This window comes from Lepidochelys kempii, chromosome 18 (assembly GCF_965140265.1).
Source record: "Lepidochelys kempii isolate rLepKem1 chromosome 18, rLepKem1.hap2, whole genome shotgun sequence".
NCBI classification, from domain to species: domain Eukaryota; kingdom Metazoa; phylum Chordata; order Testudines; family Cheloniidae; genus Lepidochelys; species Lepidochelys kempii.
Window position 1 is genome coordinate 17,039,736 of NC_133273.1, and position 17,428 is coordinate 17,057,163.

The 17,428-nt window shown below is 47.4% G+C and overlaps 1 protein-coding gene across 1 annotated transcript in view; it reads right to left on the reverse strand.

Annotated features, from left to right (window-relative positions):
• Positions 1 to 1,585: 1,585 nt before the first annotated feature.
• Positions 1,586 to 17,428, reverse strand: part of C1QTNF12 (C1q and TNF related 12) — a 37,567-nt gene continuing 21,724 nt past the window's right edge. Inside the window, exons 5-8 of the mRNA XM_073316852.1 lie at positions 13,827 to 13,935; positions 12,074 to 12,164; positions 3,247 to 3,325; positions 1,586 to 1,898 (exon numbers count right to left, since the gene is read on the reverse strand). Coding sequence (XP_073172953.1) covers positions 1,800 to 1,898; positions 3,247 to 3,325; positions 12,074 to 12,164; positions 13,827 to 13,935 — 378 coding nt within the window. The 3' untranslated portion in view covers positions 1,586 to 1,799. The remainder of the gene's footprint in view (positions 1,899 to 3,246; positions 3,326 to 12,073; positions 12,165 to 13,826; positions 13,936 to 17,428) is intronic.

The following is a 17,428-nucleotide window of genomic DNA, read 5'->3' on the forward strand; positions in this document are numbered from 1 at the left end:
TTTTCTCCCTGGGTTTAGAAAGTAGCTGATACAAAAGAATCAATTTCTGTTCTACCGCAACTTTTTCCCCAGTGCCTTAAATCGATCAGCTGCGTGTTGCAGCCTCACTAGAGCATGGAGGCTCATTGATTATCTCCTCCCATAGAGCCAGCAGAGGGAGGAGTGGACAGCGTTTCTGTGGGTATCACAAAAATGGTATCCATGGATTCTTTGCGTTCATTGCTTGGTGAGGAGGGTGGTAGATTAGACAAGTACAAGACCCCCAAAGTAGGTATTTGGAATCTCTCATTTATTTTATCATCAGTTTAGATCAATGTTAAAAGGCACATCGATCCCATTCTTTACCTTGCCAGGATCTCTTTAGAGTTATCTGTCAGGGCCATTTTTCTATAGAGTTTGCATTAACAAAACATCCAAATCCCATCTACTGACTCTGGAATCAACACCCAGGTGCATCCAGTGAGGTTTTATGTACCTCAGAGGTTATCTGAGTCTCCAGATCATGGGTGAAATCCTGGCCCCATTGAAGTCAAAACTCCCATTGACTTCACCTGCATCAGGATTTCACACCTTAGCGCCAGGCAACCATGGAATTTGGGAGGGGCAGGACCTATTATGCACCTACCTTTGCAAACTGGGGTCTGGACAAGCCCTGATCCTGTGACCTTCTCATTCGGTGCCTTCCAGGTGACATTTACAAGGCCTTTGAAGCACTTAATACCTAAAAGTAGGGAATAGGTGGGATTTCAATGCTCCCTTCTATAGGGAGGGGAGTTGCACTCCTTGTTGTTGCTCAGATATTTTCATCACCAAATTAGCACCATACAAAAAGACAACTTTCACACTGCCAGTCTGGGGCCTCCAGTCCCCAGCCTTTTCCAGGTCTGTTGGCAACCAGCAACTGTGCTCCTGACATGTTTACAACTTAATATGTGGGGCCCAGGGGATGCTGCATATATGGATGTGACTAAAAATACATATATATCTTATTAAAACATAAGAATATCAGGGAAGCAGAGAGTTGGCCAGAACTGTTGCCCTTGCTTGTTTGTCTTACCCTAACATAAAAAAGTAATCACGCGGCCAATATGAAACGTTCAGCTTTGTCAAGAGATTAAGGAACTCCTTGGAAATAAAGTAACAATGTCACTTCATCCTTGGGCCCCCAGAATTACACTGGGCAACACTCGGGCTTGATGTTAGATAAAGCAGTCAGCACGCTGTGTATCAGTCATCCAGGACGGAAAGTGGGGCTTTCGACTTGTCCAGAGCGTGACATCTGCAGAGTTTGCTGGAAAATCCCTATCTTCTTCCTCCCAAATACACAGAATCCGTCTATATATATATATATATATATATTTGCTTTGTTAGATACTTTGCAAAGAAACTCAAACCAAACCCATTGATCCCCAAGACACGCCGGATACAAGCGCTATCGTATTATACAGATAGTTACAATGTAACCCTTCCAGACCTTGGTATATTGCGCTGTGCACTTTTGGTGAAGCACAGACAATTTAAATAATATACAGTTCTTTTTTTAATTATTATTATTATTATTATTTAAAATATATTTGTAGGCAGAACTGATGTAGACATTTAAAAGCAGCAACCTTTGAAAAGCAAGTTGAGTGTCTGCAGAAGGAAAGGCTCTTTACTTCACTGTATTAAAAATAGATGCCAATGGGTAACAGGCAGCAGTCCTCTCGGGTCAGATTAAAGGGTTCTTCAGTCAGATGTATGTTGCAAGGCTCCTTGAGTCATGTCCTTCCCCACCCAACCTGTGGTGGGAATCCAGGTTAGACGCCCATAAACATGCCCATGAAATCCGATCCATTCTGAATGGTGATGGGGGCTCCTGCACTGTTGTCCACAAATATCGAGGTGTATTGCCCAGCCTGTATGTTCAAAACAAAAGGGGGGAAAGGAATCGGATACAGCTATCCAGTGTGTAAGGGAAAGCGAAAAGCAACAAAGGCTATTGTTAGGCTGGACTCAGGACACTGGAACGGGGTGGTTTCAGGGAGCTGGTCAAATATTTTCATTGCAGCATTGTGTTTCTAGCTTGTTACTATTCAGTTCTATTTGTACACGTTTCTGGGCTTGACATGGTTAGACTGTGGAAGCAGTGCGGTCCAGCGGTTAGAGCAGCCAAGCGCCAATCAGATGACTATTCCTTACTCTGCCACTGTCTTGCTGGGTGACCTGGGACAGGTGGCGCTCTGTGCCTCAGTTTCCCTTCTATGAAATCGGGATGATGATACTTAACCACTTTGGTAAAGCCCTGTGAAATGGCTGGATGAAGAGTTTATGTATTTACTATAATTAATATCAGAGTTTTGTAGGAGGAAGATTAATTGTATGGTTAAAGTTGGGAACTTGGACCCAGGAGATCAGGTTTCTGTTTCTAGCCCTGACACAGACTCCCTGGGTGACCATTTAATTTCATGGGACCTTAATCCTAAAATGAAGTTAATAACACTTCCCTACTACATTGGGGGTGAAAGGGAGGGGAAGGGAGTTGAGTGGAGAATCTTAATTCAATAATGCCTATAAAGCAAAGGCATTGACTCCGTGGGTGCTCCAGGCCATCAGCCAAGCCCCCCCCCACCAGTGCCTCTCACCTGCCACTGGCCCCGCTGATCAACTCCTCCCGCTCTCTGTTCCGCGGCGTGCAGGAGGCGCTGGGAGGGAGGGGGACGAGCGGGGATGGGGCACGCTCAGGGGAAGAGGAATAACTGCGTGGGAAGAGGCGAGGTGGGGGTGGAGGCCTGGGGGAAGGGATGGAGGGGGCTGGGCCTGTGGCAGAGCGAGAAGAGCCAGGGGCTTGGAGGAAGAGGTGGAGTGGGGACGGGTCTGGGGCGGGGGTGGGGGGTGGGGGTCGAGCACCCCCTGGGTAGAGACGAAGTCAGCGCCTATGCTATAAAGCACTCTTGCCCAACTCCACAAAGGAAGCTAGGAGCCTAAATACCTTTGCGGCTTTGGGTCTCTGTGATCCCACCATACTCCGTGAGACAGAAAAGTGTGCATGTGTGTGCATGCACGTGTGTGTGTGTGTGTGTGTGAGTGAAATAAGCTCCATATAAGCTCGAAAGCGTGTCTCTCTCACCAACAGAAGTTGGCCTTGGAAAAGATATCACCTCCCCCGCCTCGTCCCTCTAATATCCTGGGACCAAAACAACTACAACTACACTGCGTACTGAATGAGTGCGGACTGTATCATCGTTATCTTCCAAGCCCTCTTACCTGTAGCTGTAGCAACCCATGCACATAAACAGTGAAGATCTTGCTGTTACTTTCCAGACCAGCAATAACTTCCAAAGATCTAAACAGCAGCCAAAGAAGAACAGAATACGCACATTAACTCAGCCAGTTGGTCACATCAGCTAAACACCCTCGCAGAAACACAGACATCCAGCTTAAGTCACAGTCCTCCCCTTCTCAAAGAGCTTCCACACTCCCGGGGTCCGGGGCGGGGAACCAGTGTTGGCGTAGGCATTGCTATGTTGGATCAAACCAGTAGTCCATCTAGTCCAGGTGCCTCAGAAGGAGCTGCAAGAAACCCTGGGGTGACAACGAGGAGTCCTTGTGGCACCTTAGAGACTAACAAATTTATTTGGGCATAAGCTTTCGTGGGCTAAACCCCACTTCATCAGATGAAGTGGGTTTGAACCTACAAAAACTTATTTGAGCAGCTCCCTGAAACCACCCCGTCCTGGTGTCCCGAGTCCAGCCTAACAACAGCCTTTGCTGCTTTTCGCTTTCCCTTACACATTGGGTAGCCGTATCCGATTCCTTTCCCCCCTTTTGTTTTGAACATACAGGCTGGGCAATACACCTCGATATTTGTGGACAACAGCGCAGGTAAAGTGTATCCATTTATATATGGCAAATGAAGTCACCATTGCCGTATGTACACACACACACAGGCGAATCCTAAATTGAAAAAAATACATTGAGTGGAAACAGCCTTTTGCATCCCTGAGAATGGAGTTAAGAAACCTAAAAGAAGATCTAATTTTGTAGCTGTTATGATAGCTGAATTGGTGGGACTAATGTTAGCACTGAACTAGATAAGGGATATCCGGCCTACCACCGATGTTATCTTTTCAGATTCGTCACCAGGAACTCTGGCCATTCCCAGGGTACCTCAGAAAGCAGGCGTGATCTAATAAATGAAATATTGTTTTTGACAACATAGTTAGGATGTTTGGACATCGAAACCATGTGAACCGGGTGAACATATTACTACCAAGGATTCGAGCATTTGTAGGGATACCTGGTAAAGAAGTGGCAGATAAGGAAGTGAAAAATGCTTTAAAACATGGAGACATTGATATAAAAAGATTCCTTTGACTAAGCGGGAATTTAGAATTTTAGTGAAGAAAAAAAAAACACATCAAAAAAGGAATGACACGAATTGTGGACCAAGAAGAAGAGAGGAAGAAGAGTCCATGAAGCGTGCCCTGAAATAGAGGATAATGCACAACTCCAAAGTTCGTAAAGGACCAGTGACGTGCTCATATTTAGACTAACTGGTCACTGTGGTCTGAATGATCCTTTATATTTATCGACTACACACAAAGTTGGGTGATGGAACACATGTAAGGTTAAGAAGCGGCCAATCCCCTGAATGCAGGGAGTGTTTCCAGGAAAGAAAGCCTCTTTAGGAAGAATGGAGACACTTTTAAGGTGATAGAACATACTCTCCTGAAGCCCCAGACAGTATCGGGAAACCGAGGTAACATTAAAGTAGTGTTAGAGAAGCAGAGAAGGGGGGTAACATTAAGGTAAGAAGGGAGGTGAGCTTTGTTTTGGCATTTGTTTGTTTGTTGGTTACCTTAATGAGAAGGGGGTGAGCTGCAGGTGCCATCCTTCAGATGAAATCTGAAAACACCCCCTGTGGTTTCCACTGGAAACGCTATTGTTCCTCTCTCTTGAACCATCATGCAGTGTTGCTGTTTGCTCCTAAACTGCTGCCTCCTTCCACCCAAGAACCAGCTGCATTTCAGTGATGAGTGAAGAGACTCTGCTTCCAATCAGCTTGTCAAGTTTGCCAAGCACTATGGGTGGGAGGTTCTATGGCATCCTTTTATTGCTCCTTGTTTATTAATTGCTTTGTAGGCATGATGGTCACAAAGAAAAGTATGTTCATGGAAAAGAGTGCTCTGTAGTGGGAGCCTGCTCTTTGGATGGGACGGGTGTGTTGGCCTGGTGTTTTTAACAGGCCCAATCGTAATGGACAGAAAATCATTTCCAAGGGCCAGACCATCCTCTGAGTGCCAATAAGTCAAAGCCTGTTTGGAAAGCTCTGTATCACCTAGCCAGCATTGTCCCTCTATGTCACCCTGCATGCTCTAAAACACTCCCTGAGGGGAGGTTACAGGGATAACCCACAGGAGCACAGCTCCATCCCAACAGCATATCATGGAGGTAGGAAGCAGGACAGAGACACATGGCCTCCACCTGGCTGGATCCTCCCAGATCTTCCCTGTTCAGTGGGTAGCACCTCCAGCCTCTTCCCCCGTGAGGCCAACCCCACCCCGCTCCTTTCCACAGCGAGGTGGTGAAGAAACACAGCGAGTGCCTACACGTGGCGTTTCCAGCCCTCAGACATGGAGATAACTTGCGTAGGGGACTATTTGCCCCAGAGAGCACAAACCGCTTGGCACCAAGAGCCGACTAGGGAGTTACTTCTGTGTGTCATATCCTACCAAATGCCAAACCTGGGCCGGAACTTTCCTTCATTAATCTCTCTCACCCTCCCTCTCTCGCCCAGTCTCAGCTGGAAGCCCCGAGGCTCTTTCAGCTCCCTAAAACAAATGACTGCATAAGCAGGCATCCCTAGCAAATTCCACAGGCTGGCTTCGATTGCAGTTCACCCAGTGCCAGCAGAATGCTCGTCCGAACAGGTCCCATAATGACAGAAAAGCTCCCCTACCCCTCCTCCCATTCTCTCACCACTCCAAGGGACAGTCGGGTCCTCACCCATTGTCAGAGAGCGAGAACAGCCTCTGCTAGAACCTGGCGTTTGCCAGGCTTTGCTGTAGAACGACCCTGATGGGACAACCGTTTTCAACACCATTCGAAGAGGGCCATGGTAGACACCCAGTGGAAACACAGCTCTGCCTCCTAGTGGACATGGCCCTACAGGATCTTAATCTAATCTACGGAGTGGTGATTAAGCCTTCGATCAGTTCTGACTAAGCAAGAACAAGGCAGGGGTCATGGCAGCTGCTACTTAGAGCCAAAGGCCCTCACCATGTTATGGCTCCAGTCCTATAAAAAGGACCCTTACGCTAAGCATGGCATCCCACCAGCCTCAGTGGGACTGCGTGTGTGGATGGGTCTGCTTGCCTTGCGTGGCTCCCCTTTGCAGGACCAGGGCTTGTGGCCATAAATTACCGTTGAAGACAGCTGTGCCATATCCTAGAAGGTTGCAGTGCTCTCGATGACATCTGGCCTAATTTCCTAGTTGGGGGAAGGATTAGTCTGTGGCATGTTTTGGCTAAGCTCTCAGAAGAAAATCCACGAAAACAAGGTAGCCTTGCACCAGCCTTGCTCGCGACAGCCGTGTCAAAAGAGATCTGCTGTTGACAGCCATTTTTCAATACTTGATTGCTCCTCGCATGGCTGATGCTGTAGTGTGGAGAGACAGACAGACAAGGTCCTTGAGGGAGGTGAGTGAGCCTCCCTGATGAAAAGCACTTTGTTTTCTCTCAAGACAAGTGCCTTCATCAAAGCAGTCAGGAGTGTGGAGAACCTGATAAGGGAGGAGAGCTCCCCACCCTTTTTAATTTTTACAAATGGGTTATCTGTCTTCCCCTCTCTAAAAGGCATTAAGTGACAATCAGGCCCAAGTGCCTGTGGCTCTGAAACTATCAAGCCTTTTAAATAAACAAGGATAATGGTCTCCTGGGCCCAATAAATCCAAAAAGGACATTGAGTAAGGAGAGCTCAGTTCAAAATAGGGTGACCAGAGGTCCCAATTTTATAGGGACAGTCCCGAGATTTGGCAGTCCCAAGATTTGGGGCTTTGTCTTATATAGGCGCCTAATACCCCGCACCCCCTGTTCCAATTTTCCACACTTGCTGTCTGGTCACTCTAGTTTAAAAACCACTGAAAACATGACTGGGGAAATCCAGGACAGCCCCATGTGCACTAAGAACTGGAACTAAAACTGGAAATGGAACTCAGCTGTTCCAAGAGACGCAGGATGGTCCAGCGGTCAGGGTGCTGATGTGGGACTCAGAAGACGTGGGTTCAATTTCCTGCTCCACCACAGACGCCCTGCGCGACCCAGAGCAAGCCACTGTGCTGGAGATGAAAAGATGGGGATAGTCCTATTTCCATACCTTACCAAGGTACCACTGTGAGGGTAAAGGCACGAAGAATTGTGAGGCTCAGATACCATGATAATGGGGCGTTGGATAAAGTCCTCAGATCCATCTTCTGCCACACTATTAAGAAAGCAAATCATGGGAACAACTGGCACCCCAGCATCATAGTGGAAGTAAAAATAGCCTTTTGCCCTCAGAGAGCAACACCAATAGGCTGAGAGTTTCAGATGATACCACTGATACCCACTGGCTGAGGGCTCCATTGAAAAATACCTTGGCCACCATTCGGGTTCTTCCATCAGGAACATTTTCCAACCTAATAAAAGTATGCGAGAGACAGTGTGACAGGTAGTATCTGCCCATAAGAGTCTCAGGGCTAAGGGAATGAGTCCTGCACCCAAAATATAATTAGTAGGGAGAGGATGATAAGACAGCAAGGAGAGGCCAGGGAGGGTGACCAGACAGCAAATGTGAAAAATCGGGACGGGGGTGGGAGGTAATAGGAGCCTATATAAGAAAAAGACCCAAAAATCAGGACTGTCTCTATAAAATCGGGACATCTGGTCACCCTAAGGCTAAGCTGCAGGCTGGGAGAGAGATGCACTGAGCACTTATGAAGGAAGCTTGCTCAGATGCCTGATTCTAGCTGGTTCAGGTCACGCAACCACATACAAAAAAGTGTGGGGAGTGGGTCCAGAAGTGGGAGGCTCTGAGTCCTGCAGCTGCCCAGAGTGGGCCAGTAAAACATTTGGGGGAAACATTTCCCCTCATCCCTCATTTAGGCCCCATCAGCTCCTCACTTTTCTGAGCCCTGAAATCACCAAGGACCACTCTACAGCAGACCGCAAAACAACGCTGCCCTGGTTAGCAAGATCCTCGCCTTTCCAGCAGGTCAGCAGGCGTTCTGCACTCATCGTTACCTGGGTTACTAATGGGTACTTGGGCACCAACCCGAGTCTTTTCCACAGCCCAATGAAACACAGGACCGACACCTGGTATTTATGGTACGAGGCTTCATTTCAATTTAATTCTCTAATAAAGTTGAGGCGAGGTCGAATCCATTTACAACCATCCCAGGCACAGGGCAGGGAAAGTGGAGGTTCCAGCTCGGCAACACGCTTAACGGCGTTAGTGGCTTTAAGTCACACCCGTAACGTTGTTTTATTGACACATTTTCAGTGCTCTAATTGCCCAAGTCTTGCTACAATTGGGGCAAATAGTGCAGGCGGGCTGGGGCGGGTCTAGCAACCCTGGAAAGTTCTAAACAGGAATCCTCCGACGGTGAAAAGCGACCAGAGCGAACCCTGAAAGGGACTGGCTGCCCTCGGGGAGAAGCACTGCCCTCTGCCAGGCAAAATGCCAGGCCTGTTTGTATGTTTGTCCGAGCTCCCTAGGGAGAAGCCTGCCTTTTCAGAGATAATGGTTGTAAGGGCCTTGGCGACTCGTTTAGCTGGTGAGAACGGAGCCTGTGTCTGTACGCACACGTTGGCCCTGATCCTGCAAAGAGAACAGTGTACGTGCACTTCCCTCCCACCCCAGATTCTAGTAATTGTTTTTCTGATGCTCTTCACTAGGGGCGATGTCGGCGTACTAGCGACGTAGGCCCTCAGGAGTCCATTGACTTTCTGAGAGACGTGGGCTCCAAAGTCACTTTTGAAAATGGGACGTGGACTCCTAAATCACTGAGGCATATTAGAACATTCTACCCCAGAGTCTTTTTATGGTATGGGTTTTTATTTCGGTCGCTGAGGAACAGTATGACATCTCTTGAAAGTCCTCCCTGGCCTGGCATATACTAAGGGGGCCACTGAATTTAACAATCATTGGCACCATATCAAAACTCAATGCTCACCCTGAGTTATGGGGTTCAGTTTGCAAGGCGGGGTCTCTCCGTGTCTTTATCCCAGTGACCATGGGTGCCTGGGGGTGGGGGACATGCTTTTATAGAGGTCCTGGCACATTTAGCATCAGGAACTATCACCTTCTGTTCTACACCCACCCACCCTCCTGATCGGTCTAGCATTTTGAAGGACAGCATCATTGAGATGCTAAGCTCTATCCAGATGGGCTGCAGGTGAAATAATAAAACCATAGTCTCCCTGACCCCAAATTAACATGCTAGCACCACTCTGCACATGTGCAGTGAAGTCTGAGGGATGCGTTTGTGGGAGGCTTTCCTCGGAAAGATTGATAGGCCCGTGGGTTGGGTCGGTTACCATAATGACAACTTGTACATCCCCAGGGTTTAGCAGGGCACTTATGTTATTACATTTAGGAAGCAGTTTGTGGGTGTGGGTTGTCTGAAGGCAGGGCAGGGAAGGAACTCCATTTACAGCTAATAAAACTTGTAAAAGCCACAGCAGTGCCTGTATTTCAGACCCATAATCTCATTTCTGCCTCCTGGAAACACAGTATCTTTCTGACACTCGGCTCAGCACTCTCGGCCAAATTCAATTCTAGCCCATTTTGTCTAGGACACACCGAATATTTACTTAGGTACACACAATGGTTAGCACCATCCATTGACAAGCAGTAAGAGCTCATGGGAAAATGTACACAAAGCTGACCAAGTTTCTGTTCGAAGACAGATCCTATTTCCCAGGGGGTTCTTTGGGCACAAAATTCATCCCTGGTGAAGTCTAGTTCACAAGGATTTCTAAACCAGTCAGATAATTAGTCCATCAGATCCATTATCCTGCCTCCTGGAGTGTCCCATGCCCAAGGATACAGATGAAGATGAATGGACCTCTCGGTGTGCATGGTAGGGAAAGAGGAAACATGCTTTCATGTCAGCTAATCACCCAGGATTCATCGATTTTAAGGCCAGAAGGAAACATGTTGATCATCTAGTCTGACATCCTGTGTAACACAGGCCAGACAACCTCACCCAGTGATTCCTACATCAAGGGCATGGCTTCTGGTTGAACTAGAGCATCCCTAATTCATATGAAATGTACCCCTCTGCAGAGGATCAGTCCTCAAAATAGGATTTAAGTGGGGCATAGCCCTTGTGCTGACCTGCACAGGGATGAATTTCACCCTAAGCGATTAGTCTTAAAGATCAAAGTCACTTTTTCTCGGCTCAAGATCACAAGCTTCGGATTGGTGCCGGGCACCTCAATCCAATAGGAAAAAAGTTTGTTTGAAGGTTTTTTTGGTCAGGATCTCTCATAGGGTGGAGCATACATTTTTTCAGCAATTATGGAATGGCAAAAAGCCTTCCTGTAGCTAGCAAAGCTGGGGATCAATGGGAAAAGGCACCAGCCCAGCAATTCACTCTCAGTTCTGAGGAAACAAAAACCAACTCTCTCTGCCACAACAAACACCACCCATGAATGTTCTGACTGGGGCATGTTTATGCGTAGGTGCTTATATAACCCACACTAGAAGATCATGGATCTTTGTCCTTCTTTAGTGACTAGTCCACAGAAGAAGAAAAGAGTCTACTAGTGCTGCCAGCTAGTGGCTCAAGTGGTAGAAAATCATGTTTTTAAAGCTGAAGGGGGAAGCTCCTCTCCTGGATGGTGTTCGTACTGCTTACCTGTGTATCAGCCCTTATGCCACTAACAGAGGTTCTCTGCTTACTCAGGTGGTAGGGGACTCAATATTTGGAACAGGGGGACCTGAGTTCTAGCCTTGCTGAGATGTTCTGAGTAACTATAAAGTGCAGCCTAGAGATACTCATGAATTGCTAGGTGACCTTGGATTCAGAGCTTTCATAGAAGGGCAACCATGGCATTATAAAATTAACAGTGATCTCGCTTTGCATAGCCGAGTTCTGCAGCCTCAGGTTGCTGCTGGAATGCTGCCTTTCTGACCGAGGGAGAGGTTGGTGAGCAGTATCCCACGGCTTTAATAACACACCCCTCAGCCATCCCAAGAGAGAGTGCCATGCAGTAACGGAGGCAACATGTTATATCTATGATCTCATCTGGTAGGGCAGCAAGGCTGATGCTCCTTGTGGGCAAGTACAAAATATATTACATTGTCCACCTGCCAAGTTTACTTGGGCCGAAGTTCCCCGTGAAATTTCCTCTCACTGCTTTTATTAGGGCCAATTCAAGGAAACTCTCTCTCGCTGTTTTTCATCTAAGTCTGAAATGCCTTTTCGTGAATTTCTTGAGGGCTTGTAAAGGTTTCACATGGGCAGTGATGAAAATCAAAGGCCTCTATTGTCTAACGAGCAGATCAGGTAATAAGTCAGGCAGCTTCAGTTAAAACTGCCACATGGATGGATTCACCCCAGCCCTGAAGAGAGGCCAAAAGCCATAGGGCTAAGAAGAAGGTCAGTTTCCTTTGTCTCATCTCACACAGCAGCAATATGGAAACCCTGGCCTCATTACCATGGCAAAACTCCCATCGACTTCAAAATCCTGGCCCCATTGCTCATAGAGTCCATGCATTCAAATTCATTAACTAGCCCACAAAGACTCCAGTCCCGATTTGGTGTCCCCTCCCCCAGGCACTAGACAACATTGCCATAGCTCATCATAGCCTTGAACCCTGACAGCATAGAGGAGGGATGAGTGCTTTATTTGTTAGGAGATCCAGGGGTAATAGCCATTCTGTTTATTGAATTTGAAAGGATCAACACCCTGGGCCTTTTGAGATGTTTGGTCCAGTAGGTTTTTGATTTGTCCCGCATTCACAGAGGGTATCCATGGCATTTGCCAAAAGTAGCTGAGAAAGGGGCAGTTTGTGACAGGTTAACAACCGCATTGCAGTGACTCACGTGTATCGATGACAGAGGGATTCGATGCAGATCAGCACACGGACGTTGTCTCTGGCTCGGAGCTGCACTTTGCTCTTCAGCTCACTGTGGTCTTGGAAAGAAGCAAACCATGAAAAGAAAGAAACAAACAAACAAACAAATTCCCTCTAGAACATGGCGAATCTTCAACCACGTTAGGCTGTAAGCAGCATGTCATGGTTCCATAAGAGAAGTACCCCCCAGTTTCTCATTGAACTGCCCTTTACCACTGTTGAGTGAATAAAAGGAAAAAGCATCAGTGAACATTTCGGTGGGTTCTGAATGTCCTTTCAATTTAGCCATGTTTGACTCTGTTTGCACACGCCCAGCCCATGCTTTCCACAATCATTCATGGAGGACAAGTTCTCTTCATACGAAAGTGAATTTAGGGCTCATAACCGAGATTTGGCTGATTAAGAAACGAGATTTATTTTGGGCGGCAGCAGGACAGCTGGTAAAGAGTTAGAGCCACCCAGTCCGAGAAAGTCCTGTGCCATTCAGACAGCGAATTCACACAGCTATTCTCAGAGAAGAGTTCCTGAGCAACCCCAAGGGCAAAACACATTCATACAAAAGCCCTGCCAGAAAATTCCAACTGGCAAAAAAATGAGTCAAGGTTGTGATCTACTGTCCATGGACACTGTGCTTTCTGGAGAGTCAACGGGGAAATTGTTCACTCTGAATAATTCAGCCAGCTCCAGTCAGCACCAAAAACCACGTAAAGGTCTGATGCACAGTTACCTATAGACAGGCAGGAAAATGTCTGTAGAGTTATGAAATGCCATCCCTTCGTTAGACTGCACCATCCTATGGTAGCAGAGAGGACTGTCTGTTCTTGGGACTAAGAGGCACCGGACATCAATCCATGTTCTCCAAATCTTTCTAAACAAGTCTCTCATATTTCAAACTTGTAAGTAACAGCCAGGCAAAGGGTATTAGTTTATCTTTGTTTTCTCAACTTGTGAATTTTCCCTTTGCTAGAGGGAGGTTTATCCCAGTTTTGTTGTAACTTTGAAACTAAGGCTAGAGAGGGGTTCCTCTGTGCTCTTTGAATTTTCTGCTACTCTGTAAGGTTAACTACCAGCCCAAGTTTACAGAGGTGGTTCTTTTACCTTTTTCTCTTTAAATAAAATCCTTCTTTTTTAGAACCTGACTGATTTTTCCATTGTTCTAAGACCCAGGGGTTTGGGTCTGTAGTCCCTTTGTAACCAATTGGTGAGAATATATGCTCAAGCCTTCCCCAAGAAAGGGGGTGTAGGCTTGGGGGAATATTCTGGGGGAATAGGACTCCAAGTGGTCCTTTCCCTGATTGTTAAATCACTTGGAGGTGGCAGTGATCCGAAGGCAAGAAAGGAATCTGTGCCTTGGGGAAGTTTTAACCTAAGCTGGTAAGAATAAGCTTAGGGGGTCTTTCATGTGGGTCCCCACATCTGTACCCCAGAGTTCAGAGTGGGGAAGGAACCCCTACATGGTGTAACCCCTATGTAATACAGTGGCAAAGTGCATGCCATGCCCCCCATACCATTAGTGGCTGGTCCGCTAGAGGATAACACCCTACTGCTGCTGCCACCTAATGGAGTTACTCTGCTAGCTCAAGTGTATGATACTGACGACTCATGCCAATGGGTGGTCGTTACACATGCTTCAGATTGAATAGCCTCCATGAGGCAGTCTGAGGAGCTCCAGAGTCCCTCACCATGCCAAATTGGAAGAGGTTCCAGTGGACAACACTCACCAATGTGAACGTTGGCTGAAAACTGGTAGATGCCAGACACAGTTGCTGTGAAGCGCCCAGTCGCCAGGTTCAAGCCTGATCCCCGGAGGAAAGCTCCTTTGGCCAAAGGCTATAGGGGAAAAAAAAAAGAACAGCAAACCTTGAACGGCTGAACAAAATCCCCCAGCAATCAGAACCACCGTTATCTCTACCCATCGCAGGGAGAAAAAGTGTGTGTGAGCGAGGAGCAGATGAGTGTGAAGGTTGGGAAGGGATTGCCAGGCCTCTCCTTTCTCCCTAGAAACTTACCCTATCATGGGCAGGGCTCTTCTTCTGTGTGGATTTCATGCCCAGGAAAGGGGAGGATTTAAAAGAACTGGCCAGTATCAGGTGTAGGCAGCTGAGTGCTGTGCAGGTTTCCCCCACGCAGCTCTGTTGATGCACTTTGGCCCGGACTCTCTGCTATTCTAGTTCTGCATCCCCCCCTTCCAACACCAGTACTGCCGCCCCCTCTTCCAGTCCTTGGAGCCCCTTCGCTCTGCCAAGAACTGACATCTTGAACTTGTAATGCCCCTACTGTTCCAGTCCTGGGACTCCCTAGTGCTCCCGAGTCTCCTGACCAGCCTTACCCCCGCTACGGCAGTCCTGGGTCTCTGCAGTGCCAAGCTGTGTGTGGGTTTTGTGACGCAGACACAGAGGAGACAATAACACAGGGCCTCCAGAGGTTTCCTACCACTCTAGGCTTTGATAAGACAGGACTGATTCCCTCACGCCAGCGGCACTGCACAGCCTTGCTGAGTTCTTACGGAATCTATATTTAGCTTAATTTTCTTCAGAGTTTGGATCCGAGAGGAAAACAGCAGGCAAAACTCGAGCGAAGCACAGCGTCTCCTGGCGCAAGGAAGTGGTCTCAAGTCAGACTCACAGCGGATTATCTGATTTAAGCTAAAATAAACTCAATGCGACGTGTTTATTGTTAGTTTTGGCCCACTCAAGATCGGTTTGGCTGGAGTCAGGGAGAATCAGAAACAGCTTTGATGGGCCAACAAAGCAAATTACTCAGAGACTCTGCCTCCACCACAAGGGCATTATGTGAAATTGAAACGCGTCGGGACAGGCGCTATCCCCACTACCTCTGCAAGGTTTATATTGCACCATTCTAGCAGGCTGCTGGAGTGTCCCGGTGCTTATATATGTAAATACACGTACCACAGCTAAGTTATCTGTACACACATCCAGACCCACATAGAACTAAGGAACCTTGACAGAACTGAACTGCCTGGTATTTATGCTTATGACTTTACACTAGTAGACCTATCTTAGAGAAAGTCTCTCTCCCCATGATACACTGCCAAAGTTGCCATCACCGCACTGATGTGAGATCCCCTTCCATACAACAAGGAAGAGCTGTCCAACAGAGGATGTTCTGTAAGCACCCCAGGGACCTCAAATGCCCTCCCGCCCCCAGCTTTTCCAGTGCACTCCAGGGCCTGTTTGTTTGGCCTCATCTTTGAGGTGACACAGCGGTGGCAGACATATGGATATGCTGGTATTCGTATGAAGAGCTGCTGTGTGGTAGAAGGGTTGAGCTGACTGAAACATGCATTGGAGGTGGCCATTTTAAATCCCTGGCAGAGCGCACAGAGCCCGAGAGCTCTTCTTATGGTTTCTAAACAGAAAGAAAATAAAAACCAACTGAAATAAAAATCATTCTCAACATTTCTCAAGTGCGAGTCACTTGTATTTCCTAGCTCTCAAAGCGCTTTACTCTCCCTGCTGCTGGTTTTATCTCAATGTGGCCCCGTAGTCTTTGACAGAGTGACGCCTGACCTATACTCCTGTAAGCAGAGGAGAGTCAGGCCCCGTGTATGTAGGTAGAACTGTGCCAGGGAGTTTCTCCATTCCTTTCTCATTAAAGCAATTAAACTAACAGAAGAAGCAACTTAATTCCAAAACCACTGGCTGAATTTGGAAGGCAACTGCAGGCACCAGTAAATTACTGCCGTTAAAACATTCCTGTTTCTTCATGTCCTCTGCGGCTTTGTTACTCTTTGTGAGGGGAAACAGACAATCTGGAATGTTGGAAGGAAGAGGACTCATTGGACAGTATGCTTCAGCAAACGCCACACCAATTATAACTCCCTGCTGAGTTCGCTGCCTGACATTAGCACAACTCATTTCACAGCTGCCATAATTGCTGCGGGGAGTAATCCGCGAGAAATTTGCAACTTGCTCTCAGTTAATTTCAACAAGCAGCCCCAAAGCATGTAAATAACAAGCTAGTGCCAGCCCTCCTCCACAATCCAAGATCAGGTTCTCTTTCCCCCTGCCTCACACGCACTGTGTAATTTGCCGGTGGGAATAGGGAATCAAGCATCATTTAAGATGTGGGCTGGGTGCTGCCTGATGGAAAGATTTTCTTTTTAAAAATTAAATTGACGGATTCTTAGAATAAGAACACGGAAACTAGTCTGTGAAGCAGTCACAGCAAAGCCCTCTGACCGCCTAGCCAGTGTTAAAATTCAGCTGTCAGAATGAGTTTAGCCTGACCTCAAAACATGAGAGATACCAGGATTCCTCCTGGACCTACCCAAGGCTTCTCATCACATTGAGAACCCTCTTAGCCTTGGTGAGTCTGGCATCACTCCAGCGATGTTCCCTGGACCTCAGTCAAATCAGACGTAAAGCCGGAATTTCACTGCACACTACAAGCTGTGCCTGATCTAAGCTTCCCTGTGCAAAATCATAGAATCATAGACTTTAAGGTCAGAAGGGACCATTATGATCGTCTAGTCTGACCTCCTGCACAATGCAGGCCACAGAATCTAACCCACCCACTCCTGTAACAAACCCCTAACGTATGTCTGAACTATTGAAGTCCTCAAATCATGTTTTTTTTAAAGACTTCAAGGTGCACAGAATCATCCAGCAAGTGACCCATGCCCCACGCTTCAGAGGAAGGCGAAAACCCCCCAGGGCCTCTGTCAATCTGCCCTGGAGGAAAATTCCTTAACGACCCCAAATATGGCGATCAGCTAAACCCTGAGCATGTGGGCAAGACTCACCAGCCAGACACCCAAGAAAGAACTCTCTGTAGTAACTCAGATCCCACCCAGCAACGCATCCAGGGGAGGCAATGGTCTTGGGAGAGCAGAGTGCTTGGAGCATTGTAGACAATGCTCAGAGGGAGGGGAAAAAATACCACCCGCTCATCTCAGATGCTGTAGGATTGAGGGCACTGTAAGAGCAGCAGCAGGTGTGTGTGTGTGTGTGTGAGGGGAGAGGATATAGTAAGACCGGGGAATATCACTGGGGAATCACTATAGTACAGAGGGACGGGACTTATGAAGTCTCTGCCTCAGGGAGAAGAAAGCCCTGCTGCCCTCTGAATGCACCCCAGGTCAGGAGACGCTCTCCAGTGTTGGAGACTTTAGAACAGCTAAGTCCTGATCCAAAGCCCAGTGAAACCAATGGAAGTCTTTCCATGACCTTCAAAGGGCTTTGGGTCAGGAGCTGAGTTGCTTCCTCCCCACTTTAATTGGGTAAGCATCAAACCCTTGAGATCTTAGTTTTATGAAATCAGTGACAATAGGCTTCCTTCTTCTCACCCCGACTTCCCCAGA